We start from the raw sequence: 26,998 nt of genomic DNA, 5'->3' as shown, positions 1-26,998 counted from the left end.
TCAGATGTCTAAGGACTTGGCCAGGGGGGTCATTCCTCTATTGCGGTCTGGTTTCAAATTGTGATTTCATTCATTCTTTGATTCAACTAATGTTTATGCAGCACATATTAGATGCCAGTCAGGAACATGATACTGCTTTTACATTTGTGTGAGAGGGCTGGGGATTTCTCAGTCTGTGTGTGGAGAAGATAGGAAATCTTAAGGGCTGTGGGGTGTCTTCCCAGAAGGGATAAATAATACCTTGTGGAGGACTATGGGTGTGGCTCAGTGGTAGAGCACTTGCCTAGCAGGTGAGGCCCTTGGTTTGATTCCTAGCACCACCAAAAAGATAATAATAGTAACTTGTGGGCTATTAATAATAACTTGTTGGTGAGAAATGAGGGAATTGGTGGTTGGGGGTACAGGATAAAGTGACCTCCAGGAAAGAGGATTTGGGTGGAACCAGGAGCAGTGGCTCACACCTTTTATCCTGGCAACTTGAGAGGCTGTGGGAGGAAAATCACAAGTTTGAGACCAGCCTGAGCAATTTAGCAAGTCCCTGTCTCAGAATAAATTTTTAAAAAGGCTGGGGATGTGGCTCAGTGATAGAGCCTGCCTGAATTCAATCTTCAGTACTGCCAAAACAAAAGGATCTGGATGGAGTGGAGCACTAAGAATCCCATGGATCATCTGGAAACCAGCTGGGCTTCAGAGATCTAATGCTTGGATAGCTGCTGGGCCTGTGTCAGGGCCTCCAGTGTGTGAAGAGAGGCAGGCTAGACAGGCTTTGATGATATCTCCGTTCCTTGATCTCTAAGTTCTGTTTTTGTTTTGTTTTGTTTTCCAGCACTGGGGACTGAACCTAGGGGTTCTTTACCATTGAGCTACATCATCAGGCCTTTTTATTTTTTAAATTTTATTTATTTATTTACTTTTTGTGGTGCTGGGCATGGAACCCAGGGCCTTGTGCGTGCAAGGCAAGCACTCTACCAACTGAGCTGTATCCCCAGTCAAAAGTCTGTCTCTCTCTCTCTCTTTTTTTTCTTTTTTTGCCTTTTTAAAAAAATTTTGAGACAGAGTCTAGTTGTTGAGTCTGGCCTTGAACTTGGAATCCTTCCTCAGCCTCCCAAGTCACTAGGATTACAGGCATGTTCAACTGCGCCTGGCTTCTTAAACTTTTTGGAATAGTAATCTAATACTTTTTTTTGGTGGGGGGCATACTGGAGATTGAACTCAGCCACTGAGCCACATCCCCAGCCCTATTTTTGTGTTAGAGACAGGGTATCACTGAGTTGCTTAGCACCTCGCTTTTGCTGAGGCTGGCTTTGAACTCATGATCCTCTTGCCTCAGCCTCCTGAGCTGGGATTACAGGCATGTGCCACTGGACCCAGCTATAATCTAACACTTTTTGTCAGTTGATCCTTCTTTCTATTCATATTGTCTTTTCTTCCATTTTCCTTTCTTTTGTCTTTCTCCCTTCTATTTTCTCTCAACCATTTTCTTAGAGTCTTAGAACTTCATCACTAGAAGGAATCATTGGAAACCAGCTAGTCCATAAGTTCCCTGACTGCAAATTAGAATCACCTGGGGAGGTTGTAACACTACAGATGTCAGTGTCTCATAGCAAACCATTTCATGAGAATCTTAGGTTCTGGAATTTTTTAAAAGCTCCTCGGGTGATTGAAACATGGATTTAATTCAGTCTCCTTACTATTTAAATAAAGCCACAGAGATTCACTTTGGCACTTTTCTGTTTTCCTCCTTTTACACACATTTTCCCCTTTCATCGTCTCTTGAAAAGTTGCTAACACCTGCTTATGTACCCAGTCCTTCTCATGCATTTCCCCTAGCCCCACCATTGATATAACAAAGGGAAGCCAAGCAGCATAGCTTGGGTGAGACAGATTCACATATACACGCCAGGCTGGGTGTGTGGCACGCTGGTGGTCCCAGCTATTCAGGAAGCTGAGGCAGGAGGATCCCTTGAGCCCAGGAATTTGAGGCCAGCTTGGGCAACATAGGGACACCCTGTCCTGGGCGGGGGGAAATACACACACACACACACACACACACACAGCAGTCCCGCCTCCTGCCTCCTCCTCTTCTCCAGCTGTCAGCCTTAGTGGGTACTCGGGCTTACCTGGTTAGTGCAGTGCCCAAGGCTTTGAAGGGCCCATCTTTTGTTGGATTTGAGGTAACCACATTGGTAAGTCATGTGCTAAATTCTCTTCCCAGCCGTTTGTGAGATGTGTGGTATCGTGGGCACACGGGAAGCCTTCTTCTCCAAGACCAAGAGGTTCTGCAGTGTCTCCTGTTCCAGGAGCTACTCCTCCAACTCCAAAAAAGCCAGTATCCTGGCTAGATTACAGGTGAGAGACAACCACATGCACCCTTCCCTGGGCCCTGGGTGCTGAGACAGGAACCATCAACTGATCCAAGGCTAGGAACCAGCAAGGGCTTGGGGAGGAGCTCTTTGCTTATGGTTGTCTGAAACCTCAAATTTTCTTGGTATTTAGTATGCCCTCAAACTTCAGAGGACAGAGGAATTAATCCCTGGAGCTACCCTCTATTCCCTACCCCCAAGGAACTGATAAAACTATCAGTTTTATCTCGGGGGAGCCTGATGTCCTTCGTCTTCATGCTACGTTTTATTTTATTTTTATTATTTTTTTATAACCTACACATATTTTCTTTCTTTCAGAGAGAGAGAGAGAGATTTTTAAAATATTTATTTTTTAGTTTTCAGTGGACACAACATCTTTATTTTTATTTGGTGCTGAGCATCGAACCCAGCCCCCCACGCATGCCAGGCAAGCGTGCTACCGCTTGAGCCACATCCCCAGCCCCATGCTACATTTTATATATGCCTTGAAGGAAGCTGGGAAACAAGCATGAGGATCGCAGGCCACAGGGCTCAGAAGTCAGTGTTTTGTCTGATTCCATGTCATAGGCAGTCGCATAGATAATCTTTCCAGTCTCTAGTGGTTGATGTTTATAGAACTTGGAGACATGGAAGCACACTCCTATCCACACATTGATTCAGTGTGTGGAGGTCCAGGGACTTGGAATGACACTCAAGTGGCTCTGTGGGAAGACAACAGTGGAACCTTGGCTGGAACGTAATCACAAGTGCCGGCCTCCAGTTGTCCACATGTGTAGCACTGGTTTGCAAACTCGTCTGCATGTCGCCATTGCCTGGAAAACTTTAAAAATACCAAGGCTTGTGTCTGACTCCCAAAGATTCCAATTAAACCGGGATGGAGCATGGCCTAGACCTGGGGATTTTAAAGAGCCCCCAGCCAGTGCTAACGTGTGCAAAGCTAGAGAACCGCTGCCCTGACATTTATTGGAAGTTGCTGCAGGCTGGATCTCTCTGGTTAGTGCTTCATATGCTTTGTCAACTTTGAGACAGTTACAATTGTTCCCCTCATTTTGTGGATTTTAGTCAGAGCATGGAAATGTCCCTGTCCTGAGGGACCTAAATTGATGACAGCTACAGGACCTATTTGCTAAGGGCTTGGCCTTCCTAGTCCATCAGTGGTCCTAAAATATGGATATCAGGGCCAGGGTTGTAGCTCAGTGGTAGAACTCTTGCCTAGCTTGTGGGAGGCCCTGGTTCAAGCCTTAGCAGTGATGGGGAAAAAAGCCTGGATTTTAAAAAATTCCTATTTTATTATACTGAATTTAAAAATAAAAATAAATTTAAAATTCCCCTTTTAAAAGCTCAGGAGTTTTAATATCTTTTTTTTTTTTTAAGAGAGAGTGAGAGAGGAGAGAGAGAGAGAGAGAGAATTTTTAATATTTATTTTTTAGTTCTCGGCAGACACAACATCTTTGTTGGTATGTGGTGCTGAGGATCGAACCCAGGTCGCACGCATGCCAGGCGAGCGGGCTACCGCTTGAGCCACATCCCCAGCCCAGAGTTTTAATATCTTAAAGAGATATCACTAAAAATTTTAGGGCTGGGTTTGTGGCTCAGTGGTAGAGTGCTTGCCTAGCATGTGTTAGGCATTGGATTCAATCCTCAGCACCACATAAGAATAAATAAACGAAATAAAGGTATTATGTCCATCTACAGCTAAAAATATTTTTAATACATTGTAGAAGTATTTGACTGAAGGTCTGCTGGGATTTAAGCCCACATTTCTTTCTTTTTTCTTTTTGTAGCTGTAGATTATTTTATTTGTTTTTATTTTTATGTGGTACTAAGGATCGAAACCAGTGCCTCACACATGCTAGGCAAACAGTGCCACTAAGCTATAGCCCCAGCCTCTAAATCCACTTTTCTGTCAGGTACTGAGGCAACACCTATAATCTCAGCTACTTAGGAAGATGAGACAGGGGAGAACCACAAGTTCAAGGTCAGCCTAGATAATTTAGCAAGACCCTCTCTCAATTTTTTTCTCTTTGTTATTTTGAGACAGGATCTTCGTAAATTTGCTGAGGCTGACTTCAAATTTGGTGATCCTCCTATCTCAAACTCCCAGGTTGCTGAGATTACAGATGTGCTTTTAAAAATAAAGGGTTGGGCCAGGTGTGGTGGTGTATGCCTAAAATCCCAGCAATTTAGGAGCCTGAGGCAGGAGGATCAAAGCCAGCCTCAGTGGGGCTGGGATTGTAGCACAGTGGTAGAGCACTTGCCTAACACGTTTGAGGCACTGGGTTTGATTCTCAGCACCACATATAAATAAATAAAATAAAGGTCCATCAACAACTAAAAAAATAATAATAATTAAAAAAAAAAAAAAGCCAGCCATAGCAACTATGAGGCACTAAGCAACTCAGTGAGACCCTGTCTCTAAATAAAATTCAAAATAGGGCTGGATCAGTGGTTGAGTGCCTCTGAGTTCAATCCCCAGTACCTACCAAAAAATTAAAAAATAAAGGTTGTTGTGTTCACCTACAAATAAATAAATAAAGGGTTGGGAATACAACTCAGTGGTAGAATGCCTAGGATGTGTGAGGCCCTGGGTTCAGTCTCCAGTACTGCAGTAAGCAAATACACAAACCCACATTTCTGCTTCACTCATCTCTTCCTGCCCTTTCTCCTTGAAGTTACAAGATACAGGGCTGGTGATGTGACTCAGTGGCAGAGCACTTGCCTACACATACGAGGCTCTGGGTTCTATCTCCAGAACCACAAAAAGGAAAAAAAAATTATATATATATATATATATATATATTATGGCACAAGGTACAGATCACATCAGTCTTTAAGGTCTGTGCTCTTCGAGCACCTGATGAAGGCTGAAGACTATCTTTCCAGACTATCTTTCCAGAATCACATAAATGTAAAATGTTGCCTCCCGTTTCAGAGAGTTTCTTGTCCCTCTGTAGCCATTCTCCTGCAGGCCCTGAGGAGCCCAGGAGGGGGGAGATGAGAGTTGAAGCTGAGGGAGAGGTTCCTAGAGGAAGCAGAACACATGTCCCTCCCTGCCCTGCAGCTCCTGTGACCCCAAACCTTCCCTGTACCCACCCTCTGAGCCAAGAGCTATTGCCCATCCTGCAGTTTTACAAAAGAAACTGAAGCCCTGAAGAGGTGAAGTAACTGGACCAAGAACAGGACACTCATCTTCTGTCCCCTCCAGGGAAAACCACCCACCAAGAAAGCCAAAGTCCTTCATAAGGCAGCGTGGTCTGCCAAAATCGGAGCCTTCCTCCACTCCCAAGGGACAGGACAGCTAGCAGACGGGACACCAACAGGACAAGATGGTGAGACAGCAGAGGCTGGCGTGGGGGGCAGGGCGGGGTAGCCTTCCCTAAGAGGGAGGGTGGGAAAACCCTGCTGCAGGGCGGCCAGACCCAGGCTTGCTGTGGATGGTATCACCCCACCTGGGTGGGTGTTGTGGAAATGACTTCAGAAAATCCCTCAAACACCCTTTGGTTATCAGGGCTCGTACTCTTGATCACTCAAAAACCAAGATGTAGCTGATTTTGTTTCTTTTTGCTTTTATCCCAAGGGCTTCTCTTTCCTTGGGGCAGTGGAGGCCCAGGTCTGGTTCAGAGGGCTTGTGAAGCAGGGAGGGTAGTAGGATGGAAAGGGTCTTTTTTCTCATTTTTCTGAATGTATCAGTTTCTGAGCAAATTGTATGTAGGCCCAAAGCAGCTCTGCTGTGTTGGTCTGAGTTCCTGATTGAAGTTGCCCTCCATAGACAGGAGGGTGGAGGGGCCTAAGTGTGCGCTCCTCCCATCTGTTCACATCATCTGTGGCCATTGGGAGGCTGGAGGAGGCCTGGGAGTTAAGCCAAGGACATTTGAATTTCCCTTGATTTGGAGGAAAAAGGGGAGAGATTTCCCTCTGAATGTTAATCTGCTCTTAAGTCTGAGTGTCTGGGGCTTGTAGGTTGGTCCTCCCTATCCTGATGGCCATTAGTGGGGCAGGTATGGTGATATGTGAGGGGCTGAGGTGCAGAGCTATTAGGGGCTGCTGGCTGAGGAAAGGGCCCTGCTTCTGTGCCTTGCCTGGATCCTCAGGGTGCAGGTCCCTAGCATGGCTGTGTGGGTCCTCAGCCTCCACTCTTCCTCTTTCTGCTCTGCAGCTCTGGTCTTGGGTTTTGACTGGGGGAAGTTCCTGAAGGATCACAGTTACAAGGCTGCTCCTGTCAGCTGCTTTAAACACGTGAGTGCCCTGACAGGGAGGGAGGGACAGCCAGGGATGGGCACGGGCTGGCTTTGGTGCTTCCCACCTCACAGGACAGCCACACTCCGGAGAGAACAGTGGGCAGGTCTGCGTGGAGAAGCCCCGGCTTGCCATAGCTCCATGTGCCTTTCCGTCTGCTTCTCAGAAAACCCCCTGCTGACACTTGTTAAGGGTCCCCCCCACCTACCCACCCCCCGGGCTCAGCTGCAACTCCTCCCTGAGGTCCCTACCTGGCTTATTTACACTACGTTAATTGATATCTAAGGACCCTTCTTTTTCTTTTTCTTTTTCTTCTTGGTGCTGGGGGTGGGATCCAGGTCTTCATGATTGCAGGGTGCACTCTCTACCACTGAGCTACCCCCAGCCGTTCCCTGAGGGCCTTTCCAATTTTGAAGCCCTTCTCCCATTTCTCCCCACTATTTAGCGTTTTTCCTGTTGAAAGCATAGTGCTTTTATACTGGTTGGGCCCCTTGGTGGCAGGAGGCAGGTGTGGATAGCTCCTGGACCAACCTCTGCAGAAGACTCTCTTGCTCCTATCACTGAGGAACCAGAAGGGCAAGATCCTGGTGGGGTGGGCTTGAGGTCAGGAACTTAATACCTAGCCACTGTAACCCACAATAGCCTGCAGGCCTGGGGGAACACCTGTAGCAGGGTCTTCATTTGTCTTTCACTGCCATTCCCTGAAGTCCAGACCTCTTGAGTCCTGAGGACTCCTCTAGCCAGAAAAAAACCCACTGTCTACCCTCCTTTCTGAACTGCTCCTGAATGCTGGGAAGTGCCTTGCACGGTTGACAAGTTGGCTCTCTACTCGGTTAACTGGCTCTACTCCTCTGAGTTGCTGATGAAGACTGCATCCTCCTTACTGGGGCAACCTCTTCTTTGCCCAGATTCTCTAGGGCTCCCAGCACTGTCCTTGCAGGGGAGTTACATTGTACTTGCATTTAACACACTAGATTCAATATGCTCTGTAGAAACCTGCCCCTATGTGTCTGGGCCAGCACAACTATTTCCAGGTTCAGTGACAAACCAATATCTGTGCCCAGGGAGATGGATAGAACACCTCGACTGGCTTAGGTCAGGCTTGAGAATGAAAAAATTATTCTGCTTTCTCAAGGTAGAATCAAGGTACCATTGGCAGAGAAGCATCTTATGTACTAGGAAGGCAGCCTCAGGTAGCCCACTACTAAGGAGAAGGACATGCCAGGGATAGCATGAGGCAAGGCAGTTCTGTGAACAAGGGGTCATGATACTTACTGCCCAAGTTAAGTGACGATAGGTATTGGTGTTTGCACCAAGAACAGTGCCTGGCACACAGTAAGTGCTAAAATGTGTTACTGTCCAGGCTGACATGGTAACAAAGAGACTGAGGCTTGCCAAGATGTGTTATACCCCGGTTGACATGACTGGGGGCTAGCCCTGTAATGTTTAGAACTTAGGTCTGTGACTCTGGACCTCCACCTGTCCCCTGGCCTGCCCCCATTCTCCCACCCCTGTTCCAGCTCAGCTCTTCAGGGATAGTGGGCTCGCCCTGCTCATCTCTGAGTACTAGTACTAGCCTAGTTTCCTGTACACAGAGGCGACATGAAAAGTTGAGGTAGAGAAGGATGTGACTCAGGCCTCAGGGGCTCTCTCCTGCCAGCCCAGGAAGCTCACTCCCCACCTTGAATGCTCTTGTGGCCACACAGGTCCCGCTGTATGACCAGTGGGAGGACGTGATGAAGGGGATGAAGGTGGAGGTGCTCAACAGTGATGCTGTACTCCCCAGCCGGGTGTACTGGATCGCCTCCGTCATCCAGGCAGCAGGTGGGTGTTCCTCTGGCCAGGGCAGCACCTGAGATGTCTGTAGAGTGACATCTCAAGCCGGAAGGCAGTAGTGCAGGCAGAAATTGGCTTTATAAATTAAAACCCGCCCACTGGCATCTCTGTTCTTCTTCTTGGGATTGTCCTGTCTTAGAGGGGACGATGGCGCTGGGCAAGCTTGGAAACTATAGTTTTATTGCGGGGATAGTCAGGGTATAGAAAATCAGTCTCACCATCATACTACCATAACATTTCCAAATAATTGGCTTGGATTCGTTTTGTTTTGGACAACAGGGGCTTCATTTGCCTGGAAGGAGTTCTTGGAATAGGAAGTGGGATTTCTGACTTAGGCTGGAGAATAAGAAAGGCCTAGGAATGTTCCTTTCCCATCCTCCCTCACCTTTCCTTTCAGGGTACCGGGTGTTGCTCCGGTATGAAGGCTTTGAAAATGATGCCAGCCATGACTTCTGGTGCAACCTGGGAACTGTGGATGTCCACCCCATTGGGTGGTGTGCCATCAATAGCAAGATCCTGGTGCCTCCCCGGAGTGAGTTGATGAGAACTTTCCCTGTCCTGGTTCCCGAGGGCCCTGCGTAGAGGCAGAGCCTCTTGGGCTAGAGCAGAACCCACTTGCTTCTTGCTTCCTTCCCTCCTGTCCTCCTGGCTTCTGGGCCAAGCCATGTTGTGGACTCTGGTTTTGTAAGACAAAGTCATTGCTGGCCTGAAGTGACATAAATAAATTATTCAGTCCCCTCTGATGATCTCTGGGTGGGTGAGGATACTGCCAGGCTGTAACCAGGATTATGCCGGTGTCTCCACAGCCATCCATGCCAAGTTCACCGACTGGAAAGGCTACCTCATGAAGCGGTTGGTAGGCTCCAGGACACTTCCTGTGGATTTCCATATCAAGGTCTGACAGGAGCCCTCTGGGACTCTTAGCTGCTCTCCCTCCCACTCTTCCCGTTTTGCTCTGTCCTTCCTGTTATTCATTGCAGTATTGAATTAATTTTTGTTGTGTGGGTGCAGTGCTGGGGATTGAACCTGAGGCCTTGTGCATGCAAGGCAAATGCCCTACCACTGAGTAACACTGCCCCATCCCCTCAGTGCAGTGTTTTTCTGAGACCCCCTTGCTGGGATGATCTTCGGTGGCTCCACATTTCTGCAGGACAGAGTCCAACACTACCTTGGTGGTGGCAGCCTACCTCCCCATCCAGACCCTGATCTGGCCACATCAGTCATGTTGCTTTGTCAGCCTTTGCTTTTCCAGATCCTTACCTTTGCTCATTTGCATTTTCCAGAGTTTTCACATAATAGATGTTATTATGTACTTGTATACAGAGCACCATGGGAACACAAAGAATATAGACACTGTCATTCAAGAATCCCTGGTCTGGCAAAGGAAATGAAAGTCATATACACAATTAATTATGTGGAAATAGGGATGTGCCCCAGAATCATCTGTGTAGTATTTAATTTTTTTTTAAACTACTTTGTTCTTTAACTTTAAGTCACATGTGCACATGGCATCCAATCAAAAGGGTTAGAAGGTCTCCTCCTGTGTAGGTGCCTGGGCTGCATGTGAGGTTCCCATGTGGCCCTGGTAAGCCTCACAGCAGGGCACAGGGAACACATTGCAAGGACTCCCAGGGCTGGACTGGCCTGTCTCAGAGGAAGAGCCAGGATCCAGCAGCCTTCAGGCTTTTGAATTTTGTCCTGATAGGCAGGATATGTCTGGCGTGGAAGGCAACAGTGGGATGTAAAGATGGAATGGAAGTTGGGCCTGTCCCACCCAAGGCACTGGTGGAAAGGTGGTCCACCGTGGGCCTTAGCTAGTGGAGAGTCACCCTGGGAGAGGGAGTGGCTCAGAGCATCCTAGAGAAGCATTCCCTGGCTTGCTCGCCCTTTCTCAAAGTAGAAATGACTTGAATTTACCAGGTACTACTTACCTGCTACTTACCTTCCATGCGGGTGCTTTTTCTTGTTCTCTATAGTCTTTGTTTGGCTCAGCAGCACTGAGCCAATCCCCAGCCCTTGTTTTTTTTTTTTTTTTAGAGAGAGAGAGAGATAATTTTTTAATATATATCTTTTAGTTTTCGGTGGACACGACATCTTTATTTTATTTTTATGTGGTGCTGAGGATCAAACCCAGCGCCCTGTGCATGCCAGGCGAGCGCATTACTGCTTGAGCCACATCCCCAGCCCCTTGTTTTATTTTAACTTTTTTTTTTTTTAATATTTATTTTTTAGTTTTCGGCGGACACAATATCTTTGTTTGTATGTGGTGCTGAGGATCGAACCCGGGCCGCACGCACGCCAGACGATCACGCTACCACTTGAGCCACATCCCCAGCCCTTTATTTTAACTTTTTATTTTGAGATAGATCCTGCTAGTTGCCAGTGGCCCCTCATGATGGCCAGGGTTGTAGCAGGCATCACCATGCCTGGCTCCATGTTCTTCAACAAAACCAAGCTTTGTCTCGTGTGTCCCATAGTGCCCATAGTCGACAGACTGGGTGATGGGAGGTGATCATTCACTTTCTCTGCCAGCACCTATCTTAGGATAAGGCTGGTGATGATGTGTGATGCAGACTATTAGGAATCACAAGGTGGCCTCAGTTTTGCTTAAGTTAAAAGGGGTTGATTCTGGGTAGAAAGACAGGGTTCCATGTGGACAAGTCGGCAAGCATGGGCTGACTGTCACATACCCTCCTGTCCTGTAGTATGCTCAAGAGGGGAAACAAGCCAGGCATGGTTGTACACACCTGTAATCCCACCAACTTGGGGATTGGACCCTGTCTCAAAATAAAAATTAAAAAGGGCTGGGGATGTGGCTCAGTGGTTAAGTGCCCCTGGGTTCAACCTCTAATGCCAAAAACAAGAGGGGACACTAAAGCCGAAGGAGGTGATTGAGGCAAGATGACTGGGCGAGGACTGGAAGGCACCATGAGAGTACTCATGGGGACCAGAGTTCCAGACAGGCTTCTCGGGAACCAGTGCTTAGGAGGCCACTGTCCCAAGAAGAGGGGGAAGCAGCGTGTGCCTTGACATGGAGAGCGCAGCCAGTGAGCAAGGCCTTTCCCCTTGCTCTATCACTCAGCAGTCGCTCCCAGAAGATTGGGGCTGGGGAAGGCAGGATAGGGTGTGTGGCCCTTTGAGCCCTATAACAAAGCCAGTGCTTGCTAGTGTTCTGAAAGAACAAAGGCCCATCAGCCAAGGCCGGTGTGCACGCTGATTTGTGCATTTGTTCACTCGAGAACATTCCCTGGTCACTGCTGTGTGCCGAGCTCTGTGCTGAGCAGCTGCTCACTGCTGCCTGTGCAGAGTTCAGCACTCACTGTGTTGTTCTAAACAAATAAGGGGGTCAAGTGCCACTAGGTTTGGGCCCTGCCTTGCGGCCGTAGAGGAAGGGGATATGTCTGACAGGCAGCCCAACCCAGGCCCCTGCACTGTCCACCCTCCCAAATGAGCTGGAGCTGCTACCATGAGGACGGACAGTTGGTGTCAGGGTGTATTCTAGGTCTTGAGCTTGGGGCCTGAAAGATCTGTCTGGGCTAAGATCCTGGGTTCACTCTTCCTGATGGCTTCTTTGTGACTCCAAGGTGCTCCTGACATGTTTGGAAATAGCATTGCTCATATAATGTCATCACCAAAACCCAGGCGGGCCACCTTTCCCTGAGCCAGCAGTGGCCTGGAGCTGGAAAGCCCCTCAGTCATGCCCCACCACTGTGGTTTTGCAGGGCAGCACATGGATGTCTTGGTCACTGTCCCCTTGTTGGGATAGAGGGCATGGATTGCTACCAAGGTGCTCTGGAAACATTTCAGAACCACAGCCCTTTGGAGTCAGAGCTGCATTTGGACATGTGGAGACACAGGTCCTCAGTTTCCTGGATACAAGTCTTGTATCTGCAGGGGGCCAGGAGGTAGAGGGGAGTGGGAGGTGCCTGGGGGCCAGTGCAGACCACGGTAACACAGGTTCCAGGCCCAGCTCTGGCATTGGAATCTGTTCGACTCTGGATCACTTCCATTTTCTTGGTCTAAAGTAGGTCTTGTAGGTCCAGCCTCTTGATTTGACTTACTGGAGTTTGGTGAGGTGAAGCGGGGCACCCACTGAGAGCCGTGTGCCTGTCTTTGATGCTTTTCTAGGGAACCTGTGGGAAGGGAGGGCCACCTGCCCCGCCCCTGCCTTCCTGTCTGGAGTGATTCTACCACACCCTCCCTGTCCTCCACTGACTTAAGAGCGGGGCGGCAGACGGAGGAGGCAGCAGCACACCTGTGTCCCGATGTCGTTGCAGATGGTGGAGAGCATGAAGTACCCCTTTCGGCAGGGCATGCGCCTTGAGGTTGTGGACAAGTCCCAGGTGTCACGGACCCGAATGGCTGTGGTGGACACAGTAATCGGGGGTCGCCTGCGGCTCCTCTATGAGGATGGTGACAGTGATGATGACTTTTGGTGCCACATGTGGAGCCCCCTGATCCATCCAGTGGGTTGGTCACGGCGTGTTGGCCATAGCATCAAGATGTCAGGTCAGTAGAGCCCCAGGCCAGCGTGACCCCAGACTGGGAGTGCCCTGCCCCTCAGGACCATCACCACCCTGCAGAGGATGGTACTGGAGTCCAGAGAGGCTGAGGGACATGACCGAGGTCACTCAGCCCAGTGTGTAAGTGGTAAAACCAAGATTTGAACCCAGATGCTCTGGTCCTGATGTCATGAGGGTCTAGGTCTGGAGGGCCGTGTAGTCCCCACAGAGCTTCTGATTCTTCCTGGTTAAGCCTGTGCCCTCCAATCTAGAGGGCTGGCACACCGCCCAGAGCAGAGGCTGAGTAGCCAGGGTTTCTGGGAGGCGTGGGCATGGTCCCGGAACCACCTTCCGACTCCTTTCTCTTCCTCACTCCCTCCGTCTGCTCAAAAGAGAGGCGAAGTGACATGGCCCATCATCCTACCTTCCGGAAAATCTACTGTGATGCTGTTCCTTACCTGTTCAAGAAGGTGAGGCACAGCCGTGGGTGCCTTCCTCCCTGGCCACCGTCCACGCCAGGTCTCGGGAGCCTGGCTTCTCCCTGGGGTTGGCTCTTCCTGCCTCTGCTTCCCAGGCCCAGGTTGTATGATGCCTGTTCCTCCCATCTTCCCCCAATCACCCTATTCCTTTTAAGGTAAGAGCTGTCTACACAGAGGGCGGCTGGTTTGAGGAGGGGATGAAGCTGGAGGCCATTGACCCGCTGAACCTGGGCAACATCTGCGTGGCGACCATCTGCAAGGTGAGCCTGGGCCACCCTCCCACCTCTGTCGTGGCTGATGGTACACAGCGGTGCTCTCGCTGTCAGACTCGGGGCCTTCGCTGGCTGCTCCTGCTGTGTCTGACTCTGAGTGGAGCCTTGCCTGCTTCGTGTCAGGAACACGTGCATATTGAACACCTGAGCCTGGCCCTGACTCAAGTGCCAGCCCCACCCTGTCACCTCACCAGAGCCTTCCTGCCTTTGGCCATCTCCTTTTGTGCAGGCCTAGCCAAGGGCCATGCCAGGCTCCTAGCCTCCTCTGTTATTGCCACTGCCTGAGGAGCAGCACCTCCCTTGTCCCTGCTGGAGGGTGCTGCTGACTTCTCCGTCCCGCCTGCGCCATGCTGGGCCCCGAGCTCACACACCAACAGTGGCAACAACAGATGTGTTCCCTGTTGGTGTGGTGTTAACTGTTTAGAGTAAATCGCCTGATGACACACAAGGGTGTCACAGGAGCCCTGGGCACTCTGCAAGGGCGGCTCCGTATTCTTGGGAAGGTGGGCTCCACATGCGGTCAGACTCATCTGCCTCGGCCCCTGCTACAGCCATCTTCTCAGAGAGGCTGAGGCTCACGGCAGGCTGTGTGTCTGCCCCACGCCTGCCCTAGGTTCTCCTGGACGGCTACCTGATGATCTGTGTGGACGGGGGGCCCTCCACAGATGGCTCGGACTGGTTCTGTTACCATGCCTCTTCCCATGCCATCTTCCCAGCCACCTTCTGCCAAAAGAATGACATTGAGCTCACACCCCCAAAAGGTAAGGCTGGTGTAGCAACAAGTGCTGGCCCTGCAGGATGAGGCCACAGGCCCGGACTGCTGGTCAAGTCAGCCCTGGGGCATGGAGTCTCAGTATGGGGGAGGTAACAGCCACCGCTAGCCATTACACTGCCTGGGCCGAGTCAGCTCCATGGCCAGTGTCTGGTTGGTAAATGGAGCTTCCACTTGTGCCGTTGGCCAGTGAACAACCTGTGCAACAAGATTGTGGTCATAGAACAGGTGCCAGCCCAGAAAGGAAGGAAGAAAGAGTTGCTATGGAGACTGCAGGCTGGGCCTGACCAAGTTGTAGTGACTCTTCAGATGGTGTGTCCCTTATCCCTGACCAACTTCCTACTTCCTGCTTCCCCTACCCTTTCTTCCAGGGTATGAGACACAAACTTTCAACTGGGACACCTACTTGGAGAAGACCAAGTCAAGAGCAGCTCCATCAAGACTCTTCAACATGGTGAGGAGACCAGGGATGGAACAGGGGTTCTGTGGTGGCCTCAGGACTGGCCCTCCCACTGTGTCTGTGGCAGCAGTTCCAGCCTCTTCTCTTGAGGCCCTACCGCTGAGATCAGCTATGTCCAGAGAAGTCCCACACTGTGACACGGCACTCGCTGAGCCTGTTAGCTGGTCCCCTCAGAAGAGGGGAAGGGCTGGTGTCTGGGAAGGGCTCAATGAGTGGGTGTCCAGAGGACTTTCCCCCACAGGCCTCGGTGCCAGCCCCTTGTCCACTGCTGCCCTTAGGCAAGCCTGCTGAGGTGGCGAGCTGGCTGGCCTGGCAAGTGCCTTCTTCCCCCAGGACTGCCCCAACCATGGCTTCAAGGTGGGCATGAAGCTGGAGGCTGTGGACCTGATGGAGCCCCGGCTCATCTGTGTGGCCACCGTGAAGCGGGTGGTTCACCGGCTCCTCAGCATCCACTTTGATGGCTGGGACAACGAGTATGACCAGTGGGTGGATTGCGAGTCCCCGGACATCTACCCTGTCGGCTGGTGCGAACTCACTGGCTACCAGCTCCAGCCTCCTGTGGCTGCAGGTCGGGGCTCCTGTGGCTCTGAGGGGCTCTTGACTTTCTTCCTCCTCCTCTTTCCTCCCTGCCCGCCTCCCCGCCCGCCTCCCTGCCCCACCCTGCCATGCCAGCTCAGCTCCTTGGCATGGGATGGAGAAGTCTTGGGGACGCTCTGCACAGAGAGCCCTGCCTCCCCCCTCTCCTGACTTCTCTGTCCCCCCTCCCTCCGGCCTGCAGTGCTCCTTCCTTCATCTTGCCCACTCTGTCATAGGCTCGGGTCCTTGTGCACCCAGGTAAACCACCCAGGCACCTGAGCAGCCCTGGTGACGAGGGTGGGAAGCCAGGACAGCTGTTCCCCAGGCCCTCCCCAGGCCCACCCTGTTCTCACTACCCAGCTGAGGCTGCCCTGCTTGGGGTGCCCTGTGTGTGAGGGGACCGGGGCCTCAGGATGTGCCCTGCATCCTCCAGTGCTCTCTTGTCATCTCTTTCTTTCAATCACAGAACCAGCCACACCTTTGAAAGCCAAAGAGGCCACAAAAAAGAAAAAGAAACAGTTTGGGAAGAAAAGTAAGCAAGCCCCAAAGCGGCCTGTTCTCGCGGCCACCCGCCCCACACAGCCATCTTCCTGTTCCCTCCTCTCCTCACTTGCCTGTCAGCCCAAGGGCCTTGCACCCTGTGCCTTTGGGGACCCAGAGCATCAAAGGGGAAGTTCAGTCTCTGACAGTGGTCAGGACGCTGAGGAAAAAGAACGAGATCGTATTTAGAAAGGTCATCTCCATCCCCGCTGCGCAGAGCTGGAACCCAGCATGCCTCGAGGCACCTGCAGCTGCTAGGTCTTAAGAAAAAGGTGCAGGAGGAAATAGATACCGTTGTCCCAAGATTGCTGCCTCTCAAGACCCCCTTAGTGGAGCGGAGCACAGGGGGCTGCTGAGTGGGCAGGCAGACTCCACCGGGCTTTTAGGCCTACCCCAAATAGATCCTGAGCCCTGACTGGGCCATCCTCAGAGCTGCAGGCCCTGGGGGTAGGTGGTAGATTTCCTCAACATGGCACCACAAGGAGAGGAACACGTGCTTAAATAGGACGAGCTGAGACGGGGACTAGGACTGAGCAGGAGTGAGGGTATGGCATGTGTCAAGTGGGATTTGGGCCATGCACACTGGTGCACACCTGTAATCCCCGCAGCTCAGGAGGCTGAAGGAGGAGAATCACAAGTTCAAGGCCAGCCTGACAATTTAGTGACACCTGTCTCACATTAAGATAAAGAAGAGGGCTGGATGCAGCATAGAAGTAGGGCGCGGGCCTGGCATGTGCCAGGCACTGGGTCCAGTCCCCAGTGCCACAATAAGAAAACATGGGCTGGGGAGGTAGCTCAGTTGGTGGAGTGCTTGCCTAGCATGCCCAAGGCCCTGGGTTCAATCCCTTGCAGCACAAAAAAAAAGAAAGAAAAAACACGGGGCATAGAAGGAGGCACCGTGCCATTCAGAATGGTAGGGGCTGGGATGTGGCAGGTCACTGGTGGAGGGATTGACACCCAGGACTGCCCCAAGCCTTGGCCCCAAGGAGGTGGTAGTGATCCCTGACTGGAGCAAACCGCTCTGACTTTGGGACGTCCAACCAGTGGGGAGGACTGTCAGTTGTAGGCCAGGCCCTTTGTCCCGAACTGGCGCTTTCCCCTCTGGATGAGACCCAGCCCTGCAAGCCTCATATAGATATGATCCTAAGGCTGGGTTCATTCCATTTTTATTCAAAGGGAAAAGAATCCCGCCGACCAAGACTCGGCCCCTTAGACAGGGGTCCAAGAAGCCCCTGCTGGAGGACGACCTGCAGGCTGCGGGGAAGGTCCCATCGGAGCCTATTCCTGACGAGAGTAAGAGCCGCCGGGCGAGATCAAGGCAGGGCCGGCCTGCTCCGTGCTCAGAGGCGGCCCCTCTTCTTCCCCACCTGGGCACAGAAGAGTAGAATCAAGTTTGAAGAGAGTTTTCTGGGCACCAAGCAGTCCTTGAACCACTGGGCCTGTAGAACTTCCCAAACGCCCGCCCCCAACTCTGAGCCAAGCCCAGTCTCTGTCCAGCCAGGTGCCCCGCCCTCTTCCTCTGCACCTCTGCCCACTGGACAGACTTGGCAGGGTGGGGGCAGACTGGCAGATGCCAGTATCTCTGGCACACCCAGTCCAGGCAGGCTGTGCTTGGCACCCTGGGCCTCTCTGCTGCAGCCTCTGGGAAGTGAGCAGGAGGGTAGAGGTGGCCTCCCCGGCTCCCGCCGCCCCCTGGGGGCCCCCTCTGCAGGAAGCCAGGTCCCTTGTCAGCCTTCCTGGGACTGCACACTCATTCTCTGCTTCCCTCTAGTCATTGCTGTGTGTGTGAAGGAAGAGCACCTGGACATGGCTTCTCCTGACAAGGCTCCTAGTCCAGAGCTGCCTGTCCCCCTCGAGAACATCAAGCAAGAGACTGATGACTGAGCCAGCCCAGGCCATGGAACAGAGGGGAGGCTGGGGCTCCTGGGCCACCACCCTTCCACCCCACTTGAGATGGGAGACTGAGCCTTTTTTGTGTATGTCCTGCCTCTTATGTGGAGGCTGCCTGCTGAAGGACCCGCCTCTTGCCTCCATCCTCCCCTGGAGGCCTATGTGCCTGGGGATGCCTGAGGCCCCAAGCTGGTCTGAGTGACTCCCTGTGTGGCCCCAGGCTTCTGAAGCTGGTGCACCTGCTGCCCAACCTGCTGTGCCCCCAACAGGTGTGGGCACTGCTGCCATCACACTGGAAGACGAGGGACAAGACAGTGTGTGATCCGCCTGTATGTTTGCCCAAGAATAAAATTATGAAGCAGCTCTGATGGGAAGGTCCCCGGGCTGACAGTGAGCGGAGGGACAGGAGCAGCTCTGCCTAAAATCAAACCACGCAGAAGGCCCCGTGTGCCTCGTGGCACCGGAGGGACTGTGCAGTGGCAGGCAGCTGAGAAGCACTGACCAGGATAATGGGCATTGGTGACCTGTCATGGCCTTTACCTCTCTCCTCTGTGGCCACGAGCACTGGTTCGTATTTCCTAAAAGGAAAGTGGGGGAGGCTTGCAGTGGCCTGGGCCGACTTGGTAACAGGGTGGAGGCCAGGCTGCTTACTGCTGGGGACAGCAACAGGGAGCTCAGCTCTCCTACCTTGCCCCCCCCCTACAGTGCCTGGCCTGCCCTGGGTTCTAGCTGGGGTTGGATCTGCCCGACATTTTCGTTCCTTGTCCCCACTGTTAACCCATGTCTGGTATGGCCTTGACCCAGGGTGTGGCCGGTACTGCTGCCCATGAACCTTCAAGGACACTCTTCCCCATCCTTCACAGCACTCCCTGGAGTAGGGGACCGGCAGGTATAATGGGTGTGCCTCCCAGCTCGCTTTTCTTATTGTCCTTTTAATTCCTGATTCCACTGGCTTCGGAAACTGCACTCTAGAGGTTCACCTGGTGTCTACCCAGTTTCCAGCTGCTTTTGCTTCTCCCAGTTAGTCTCCCTCAAAACTGAGCTGTCCTGCCTCTCGTGTAGCATCCTGGAACCCAGGGTAGAGGCAGCCCTTTCCTTCCCACCTGTGTGTTGGATGGTGTCATGTGCGTCCCTCTGTCCTGCCAGGGCTACAGCTGTGCTGCTGTGTCCAGCTGCCTTCAGGGCCTGCATGGCTCTTGACTCTTGTGCAGGCAGCCTGGACCCGGGTCTGTCAGCTGCTTGCTGAGGTGTGCAGACTAGACTGGCTCAGGACCCACAAAGGGTCTGTGCCTGAGATGGGGCAGGCATCAGTCATCACAGGCTGGGCACTTCTGGACAGATGCAGAGAGAACTTGGTTCTTTTCCCCTTGATAAAGCCCTGTTCAGAACACATGCCTAGAAAGTGGCCCGTTGGCCTAGCCTGATTTCCTTAAGAAGTAAATAGGTTAAGAATGGAAGACCACTGGGCTGCCTAGAGACCAGGCAGGTCTCTGCTCAGAACGGCCATTCCTGCCCTCAGCACACACCAGCTCCAGGACTCAGTGGTGGCATGCCAGTGACAGCAGCCCCTCGGGAGGATATTGGGAGGAAGAGTGTCCCAGGGTGCACTTTGGCTCTGCTGTCTGCTCAGGAGTCCAGCTGAAGAGAATTCATCTCATCAGGTTCCTTAGCAGTTAGGCATTATTCTGACCCAAGAGCTTCTGACAAGTGACTTATATGCCATTTGACCTTTAGTTCCTAAATGAAAAAGCTGTGCCCTAGAAGTTCCATGGTGAGGGCAGAGCCGCAGGACATGCTGGGCTGTCACTTGGCCCTGGACTGGCTCACACTTCTCCGCCTGGGAGTAAGTGTCATCTATCATCACTGCTGAGTGCCCCAACTCCATAACAACCACATACTGATGTGTCCCCTCCCCAAAGGCCACAAGTTCCCCAAAGGGAGCCCAGATCTTATCTGTCCCTAGTGCCTCGCTCAGGCCTGGTACAAAGTTGGGCTCCAGGAGTGTTGATGAAGTAGAAGGGTGTGCACATGACCCGAGTTCCCGTCTGTCTGACTTGTCACAGGTGGAAGTGTTGACCTGGAAATTTTTACTCAGAATGAACCATGGGCCTCAACTTGCCCTTGGGTGGAACTGAAGGTCGCGGAGTCTCAACAATGGATTGCTGACTGGGAAGCATCCCCAAACCCTCCTCACTCCCTCCTGCCCCTGCCTGCGGCCCCCTGCGGCCACCGCTAGAGATCAGACCAAGCACTGTAGGGGACTGCCCTGCACCTCTCAGCCTTTCCAGGATCAGCCTGGAAAGACCACCCTGTTCAAAGTCAGGGCAGCAAGGGAATAACCATGTCTTATTAGAGCCTCCTATGCCAGGCACAAGACCAAGGGCAGAATCAGCCTACTCGCCTTCACGGTCACCCTGTGAGGCACGATGACGTCACTCTGAGGTGAGGTTTTGTGAATTGGTTGCTTAAATTTACAATGCTAAGTGGCAGCAGCGGGGACAGCTCAGTGTGGCCCACCAGTTGCCCCCAGTACTCTGGCACTCGTCCATCAACGTGTCAGAGCACTTTTGTGTGCCAGATACCAAAATGTTGGGGCCTCAAGGGAGAAAGACAGGCAGCCTCCTGCCCTCAGCAGGGGGCACCTCACCTCCAGCTTGAACACTGCCAGGGTTGAGCCCTTAGCTTTCAATTCCTTTGTATCCTGGGGAGAAACTGCTATTTGTTAAAATAACCCAGAACTCCAGCGCTGGCACTAGGAATTGGTACTGGGGATTTAACCCAGGTGGTGCTTCACTACTGAGCCACATCCCCAGCCCTTTTTTAATTTTTGATACTGGGTCTTGCTAAATTGCTGAGGCTGGCCTTGAACTTGCCTCAGCCTCCTGAGCCACTGGGATTACAGGGGTGCACCACCTTGCCCAGCTAGCCCTAGGAATATTTCCATGTCAGAATGGATCAGAAGGTCTGAAGTCCTGATTCCTGCTGAAGCCATCAGACCCATTTGGCTGAGGCCCTGCCCTGGAGTTGGACTCCTCAGATCTTGCATTCCGGAGCCCAGCTCAGCGCCTCCCATGCCTCTGCTGGGGCTGACTCTGGGAGAAGCACCCATGCTGTTGAATAGCACAGTGCCTGGAAGAAGGTCAGTGCCACATGAGTGTCAGCTAAGATTGACATTGCTAAGTCACTAAACTAGCTCTGGGTCTGGCTTCTAAGGCAGAATTTTCTCAGCCACCACTGGGGGTCCTTCCTCACTCCCAGCCCCTGGAAAGCTGTTATGGGTTCACTGTGTTTCCTCTAAAAAGATACATTGGAGCCTTTAACCTCTAGTCACTCAGAATCCAAACTTATTTGGAAATAGGGTCTTAACAGAGGTAATGGAATTAAAATGAGGTCCTTTTAGGGTGGCCCTGCTCCAATGTGGCTGGTACTCCTAAAGGGGGACTTGCAGAGACAGACACAGAGAGGCTGATGAGAAGAGGCAGGACACAGGGTGAAGATGGAAGCTGGTGGGATCATGCCACTGTCAGCCACAGAATGTCCCAGGCCACCAGCAACTAGAAGAAGCAAGAAAGGATCCTTCCACTCAGGGCTTCAGGGACAGTGTGGTCCTGCCAACACCTTGATTTCCAACTTCTAGCCTCCAGAACAGATACATTTCTGTTATTCTAAGCCACCCAGTTCCTGGTACTTTGTTGTGGCAGCCCCCAGGGAGCTAACACAACCCTATCTAATGGCCCTGAGGCCCTGGGACTTGGCCCACCAGCCCCAGGCCAACCTTGTCTGCTTCTTGCTGTCTCCTCTTGATGGGGGTCCTCCTGCCCCCAGGCATGAAGGTCGGTGTCCGCCTGGCCTTCCTGGCAGCCCAGCCTGGGCAGGCTCTGAAGACAGCAGCTGCCGCCTTCACCCGCTGGCCCCGGGCACTGGGAGGGGTGGCACAGGTGGCCCCCACCCGCAGGTTCAGCCCAGCTAGCCACCTGAGGAGAGATGAGAGGTCGGGGAGCCCACTGTGCTGATGTGCAGTCAGGAGCTTCCTGAGGAGAGTGAGGAGTGGTGGGGAATTGGGCAGTGAGCCTGGGGGCAGCAGCTCCTCTGAGAGTCCTGGCTCAGAGCTTCACCCATCAGTGACCTGGAAGTCACTTCAAGCCTCAGACCCCTTCTCTATGAAAGCGGAATGAGAACAGTAAATTACAAAGGGCTCTGCTAATTAACTGAATTCTTACAGAGGTCATGTTGAGGTACATAAAACACTCATCCCTTTTCACGGGTGGACACAGGTCATGTGACTTTAGTTTGTTGATAAAATCTTAAAGCCAAGGTCTGCCTGCCTCCAGGGTCTTGTTACTTCCTTGTGTAATTACGTAAAATTAAATAAGAAAGATAATACACACATTTAGTAGGTCCTAGTCCTCTAGGCAGGGCAAATATCATTTCCACTTTATAGATGAAGGAAATGAGGTTCAGAGAAGTCCACCAAGCCCCCTCCAGGGAGGATACCTAATCCCAGAAGAGCACATGCTTTCTTGCTCTGGCCGGGCCCATTCTGGCCCCTGCCAGCTGATCAGCCTTACTGACATGGTGCCCAGAGACACTTGGGGGCTTGACTGAGAGCAGCTGGTGGGTCCCTGGCTGGGCTCCAGGTGGGGTGCCTACCTGTGCAGCGGAAGAAGCTGGCAGTCACAGTGAAAGGGATTGCCGCTGAGGTCCATGAGCTCCAGCTGCCTGAGATCGGGCAGGGCGGGCAGAGCCCGAAGCTGGTTCTTCTGCAGGTGCAGGCTCTGGAGCCCCAGCTCCAGGCCTGAGAAGGCTTCAGGAGAAATCTGTAAGAAGGTGCCAGGCCCTGGTGTGAGCTCTGCCCCTGAGCTGGGGGAAGCTCCACCCTCCCTAGCAAAGGAGAGGTTGTAGAGCCCAAGGAGGCGCAGGTTGGGAGGTCAGTGCTGGTCAAAACCCAGGTCACCCTGTTGCCCAATTCATGGTTCTTTCTACAGCTTGAACCCCAACTCCCATAAGGGAAAGCCTCATGGACTCTCAACCTAGATAAACCCAAATTCCTCCCTCCCCTCCTCCATGCCCTGGCAGTGCCCTCCCTGGGCAGGCCTCTAGCTTGTGGCACTGAATTCCACCTGGCTTATAACCCACACCTGGGTGAATTGTCTGTTTATCTCAGGTCCCCATGCTGAGCCTAAAACCTGGCACTGAAGGGGGCAAATGTCTGATGGGTGAATGTGTGTCACATATAGCCCCGTGCTGCCTCCCTGGTCACACACCAGGCGCCCACCTGCTCCAGGTCACTGCTGTTCAGGAAGAGGTGCTGCAGTGACCTGCCCACAGGCCGGAAGTTCCCATCTTGCAGGGCCCTGAGTGGATTCCCAGAGAGCTGCAGCTCCAGGAGGGCAGGCAGCCCCTCCAAGGCCCCAGTGGGCACCTCCCGCAGCTGGTTCCTGTCAAGGTAAAGCTTCTCCAGCTCCCGAGCTGTGCCCAGCGCCCCAGGGGACACTTGGGTGATGCGGTTTCCACTCAGATAGAGCCAGCGCAGGGCCCGCACCCCAGCCAGATCCCCAGGTGCCAGGTGGTCCACAGCGTTGTCCTGCAGGTGCAGGGAGAAGAGGCTGGGCAGGGCGCGCAGGGCAGCCCCGGGCACCTGCAGGAAGCGGTTGCGTTCCAGGTACAGGTAGCCAAGGTGGGGGACCCCTTCCAGGGCGGCTGCGCTGAGCCCGGAGAGCTGGTTGTCAGAGAGGTAGAGGTACAGCAGGCGGCCCAGCCCCGCCAAGGCGCCGGCTTCCAGCTCTGCGATGCCGCAGTGCTGCAGGTGCAGCGACACCAGGTGGCCCAGGCCAGGGAAGGCCGCTCGAGGCACCGACGGGAAGTGGTTCCGCCTCAGGTCCAGGAGCTGAGTGCCGTTGGGAAAGCCGCGGGGCACTGCCTGCAGGCCGCGGCCCTCACAGCTGCTGTGGCGGGACTCGGTGGCGCACACGCAGGCGCGCGGGCAGGGCTTGGCCGCCCCGTCCTCCTCCTGCGGGGCGCGCGGTGGGGCTCCGGGCGCAGAGCCCGCCCGCTCCTCTTCCTCTTCCTCTTCCTCGGCCGCATCTCCCGGGCAGCGCAGGTCTGAGGGCCGCAGGGCGTCCAGGGCCTCGCCTCGCAGCCGCCGCGGCCCTCTGCACGCGCCGTCCGAGCGCACGCGCGCCCGTGCCAGCCACTCGAGCAGGGGCCGTGCCTGGCAGCCGCACCACAGCGGGTTGCCCTGCAGCCGCAGTCTGCGCAGCTGGCCCGGGCCCTGCAGCGCGGGCAGCGTGTCCAGCTGGTTCCCTCGGAGGTCCAGGGTGTGCAGGCGCGGGCAGTGGGCGAAGGCCCGGGGGCCCAGGGCCTGCAGCGCGCCGTGGTCCAGCGTCAGCTCCCGCAGGCCGGGCAGCGCCAGCCCGTCCTCCTCGCCCGTGTAGGTGAGCGGGTTGTGGCCTAGCTCCAGCCTGGCCAGGCCGTGGGCCTGGGACAAGGCGGCCCCGGGCAGGGCCTGGAGCTCATTGTGGTTCAGGCTGAGCCGGCGCAGGGCGGGCAGGCCGGCCAGGGCCTCGGGGGCCAGCACGCTGAGCGCGTTGTGAGACAGCTGCAGCCAGCGGGCACGCAGCAGCCCCTGGAAGGCCATGGCGGGCAGGTAGACCAGGGCGTTGTGGGCCAGGTTCAGCGTGGCCAGTGCGCCCAGGGCCCCGAAGGTCCCAGGCCGCAGCTCCTCCAGCATGTTCCGCTCCAGCTCCAGCCGCCTCAGCGAGCCCAGCCCGTCCAGGGCCTCCTGGGGCAGCGAGCTCAGGCGGTTGGAGCCCAGGTTGAGGAGGAGCAGGCGGCCCAGGCCTCGGAAAGCGCCCTCGGCCACCAGCTCCACCTGACAGTGCCGCAGGTCCAGATGGGTGAGGTAAGGCAGGGCTTGGAAGGCAGCTGGAGGGATCACCTTCAGCATGTTGCCCTGGAGGTCCAGCCTCTGGGTCAGCTGGGGGTGAGGGAAGCAAGGCTGAGCTGCACAGGGGCAGGGCTGGGGACACTCCTCTCCCCTTACCTTCCCCTCATTTCTCTTCATCCTGCTTCCTGACCCCTCCTCCAAGAAGCCTTTCTCCCCAGCCACTGATAATCCCACTGTGACACTTTCACAGTGTCTTGACACTCACTCATAACCATAAGGCAGAGACTACATCCCACCTTGCTACCCCACAGGGTCTGTCACATGGTTGGCAATGAATTTGATGCTTATCTATGAGCCACCGACTTAATCTAGTCACATAGTAAGGATTTAAAATAGATTAGCTCCCTGGTATTGGTTGCTAGTCTTCCCATTTTACAGAAGACCGAGGTGCTGAGAAAAATACCTTGCCAAGCTCTCCCAACCCAGGCTCCTTCCACTGCCCCACTAACCACCCTGTGCCCATTTCCTGCCCTGCTGACCTCAGGAATGGTATTTGGAACTTCAGTAAGGTTCTGGTGCCGGCAGGCAACATGCAGCCTGGAATTGTCACAGATGCAGGTCTGTGGGCAGCCTTGGGCAGCTGTTTGCCATGCTGGACCCAGTGGCAGCAGCAGAAGCAGCAGCAGCAACAACAAGGGGACATGGGTGGAGCTCTGGGGCCTGGGAGAAGCAGGGGAGAGTGGCTGTCCACAGGGGTGGAGTCCTCAACACTGTCCATCTCAGAGCACCAGCCACTGAGCAGCTTCTGCCCCAAAACCCCTCAGAGCCTTTCTCCTTTAGACCTCTTCCTCACCCCATGCATTGCAGATTCTGTATGGGCTTTGTTTTACATGGGAGGAAACCAAGGCTCAGAAAGTCAACCCAGTGAGTCCTTTTGATTCCCTGTCCACAGTGACAACAGACCAAACATAAGGAGGAGTCTGGGAGTCACAGTATGCCCCCAGGCTGTGGTGAGCAGCCCATTCTTAGACATGGTGCCAGCTCCCCAGGAGCAAGTGGCATAATGACGCCCATCTTGAGAAGACAGTTTGGCAGTCCAAGGGGACCCAGGCCTCGCTCAAGTGTCAGCAGGACTGGAGGACCAGGCGTTGTAGGGCCTGAGACTGATCCTGGGGTGGCCCTTGTGTGGCAGGTCAAAGCCACACAGCAGGCAGCTCAGGAGTCTTCTCTGTTTATTTCCCTCTGTCCTCCCTTCACCTTGGTCCCCCCAGCTGACCAGGACTGGATCAGGGGGAGGGAGACGAGGGTGTGAGTTGTGGATTGTGCTCTGGGCAGGATGTACCTGCTCATCTGCCCACCCATTCATCCGTCCATCCATCCTTCTGTCCACCCATGCATCTGTCGACCCGCCGTCAGACCCCTTCCCAGCTCTGAGTGCTGCCACCGTGGCTCTTCTGGCTTCTCCTCTTCTCCACTCACCACCCAGCAACCAAAGGGAATTTTCCAGAATGCTCTTGAGGCCCTGACACCCACAGCTGAAAACACCCCAGATCTTCCTACTGTCTTTAGTGGAGGTCCTCACTCCTGATCTGCAGCTGAAATCCGCCCTCCTCCTTGTGGTCCCCCAACACGCCATACCGGGAATGGCTTTGCCCAGAGCCCCCTCTTTGCTTCCCGCATCGCCTGACTTGCCCAGCTCTTCTTTCTGTTCTCAGTTTGTTTCACGATGGCCTCTCCTGATGCCTAGGCTGCTGCCCTTCAGGCCTCCCCAGTCTCTGCTCACTGTCACTGTGTTTTAGTCCCCTTTGAGTCCCAGGGTCCACCCCATCTTGGAGCTGCTGGTCTTCTCCAGAGCTTGTGGCAAAGGCTATGGCTCAGGGAGGGGCCTTCGGCAGAGGGTGGAGGGCTCAGGACTGCTCCCAGCGGAGGGACCAAGCCCCAGGAGCACCAGAGCAGCCGCGTTCCCTCCACTGTTCCTCAGGACCCACCTCTGGGAGACCCTTGTTGAATCTCAGGCCCAGGAACGTCCCAGAGCCCCTGCCTGCCAGACTCTCAGAGGCCCAGAGAAGAGTGGGGACTTTCCTGCAACCACTCAGCCCATCTAAGGCTGCCTTGCACCCTGGGGGCCCCAAAACTCACCCCTCCATGCCGCCTCAAGCTGCCAGCCCAGACCGGAGGCTCAGCAC

General features: G+C 53.8%; 2 protein-coding genes across 3 annotated transcripts in view; one reads left to right on the top strand and one right to left on the bottom strand.

Moving 5' to 3' along the window:
• Window positions 1-18,487, top strand: part of L3mbtl2 (L3MBTL histone methyl-lysine binding protein 2) — a 23,860-nt gene extending 5,373 nt beyond the window's left edge. For both annotated transcript variants that reach the window (XM_026405938.2, XM_077798744.1), the window contains 15 exons: window positions 2,216-2,349; window positions 5,569-5,692; window positions 6,520-6,599; window positions 8,306-8,423; window positions 8,833-8,967; window positions 9,242-9,330; window positions 12,713-12,944; window positions 13,331-13,407; window positions 13,572-13,676; window positions 14,302-14,449; window positions 14,832-14,914; window positions 15,254-15,488; window positions 15,963-16,028; window positions 17,213-17,329; window positions 17,808-18,487. In XM_026405938.2, coding sequence (XP_026261723.1) covers window positions 2,216-2,349; window positions 5,569-5,692; window positions 6,520-6,599; window positions 8,306-8,423; window positions 8,833-8,967; window positions 9,242-9,330; window positions 12,713-12,944; window positions 13,331-13,407; window positions 13,572-13,676; window positions 14,302-14,449; window positions 14,832-14,914; window positions 15,254-15,488; window positions 15,963-16,028; window positions 17,213-17,329; window positions 17,808-17,920 — 1,856 coding nt within the window. In that variant the 3' untranslated portion in view covers window positions 17,921-18,487. The remainder of the gene's footprint in view (window positions 1-2,215; window positions 2,350-5,568; window positions 5,693-6,519; window positions 6,600-8,305; window positions 8,424-8,832; window positions 8,968-9,241; window positions 9,331-12,712; window positions 12,945-13,330; window positions 13,408-13,571; window positions 13,677-14,301; window positions 14,450-14,831; window positions 14,915-15,253; window positions 15,489-15,962; window positions 16,029-17,212; window positions 17,330-17,807) is intronic.
• On the bottom strand, window positions 17,326-26,998 carry Chadl (chondroadherin like). Its single transcript, XM_026405937.2, has 6 exons — window positions 26,952-26,998; window positions 25,352-25,532; window positions 23,202-24,902; window positions 22,577-22,743; window positions 21,702-21,900; window positions 17,326-17,403 (listed from the first exon to the last, which is right to left on the bottom strand). The coding sequence occupies exons 1-6, from the start codon at window positions 26,957-26,959 to the stop codon at window positions 17,377-17,379; spliced, it is 2,283 nt and encodes a 760-aa protein (XP_026261722.2). The 5' UTR covers window positions 26,960-26,998; the 3' UTR covers window positions 17,326-17,376.

The sequence above is a fragment of the Urocitellus parryii genome, chromosome 5, assembly GCF_045843805.1.
Source record: "Urocitellus parryii isolate mUroPar1 chromosome 5, mUroPar1.hap1, whole genome shotgun sequence".
NCBI classification, from domain to species: Eukaryota; Metazoa; Chordata; class Mammalia; order Rodentia; family Sciuridae; genus Urocitellus; species Urocitellus parryii.
This window is presented reverse-complemented; position numbering and strand designations above follow the sequence as displayed.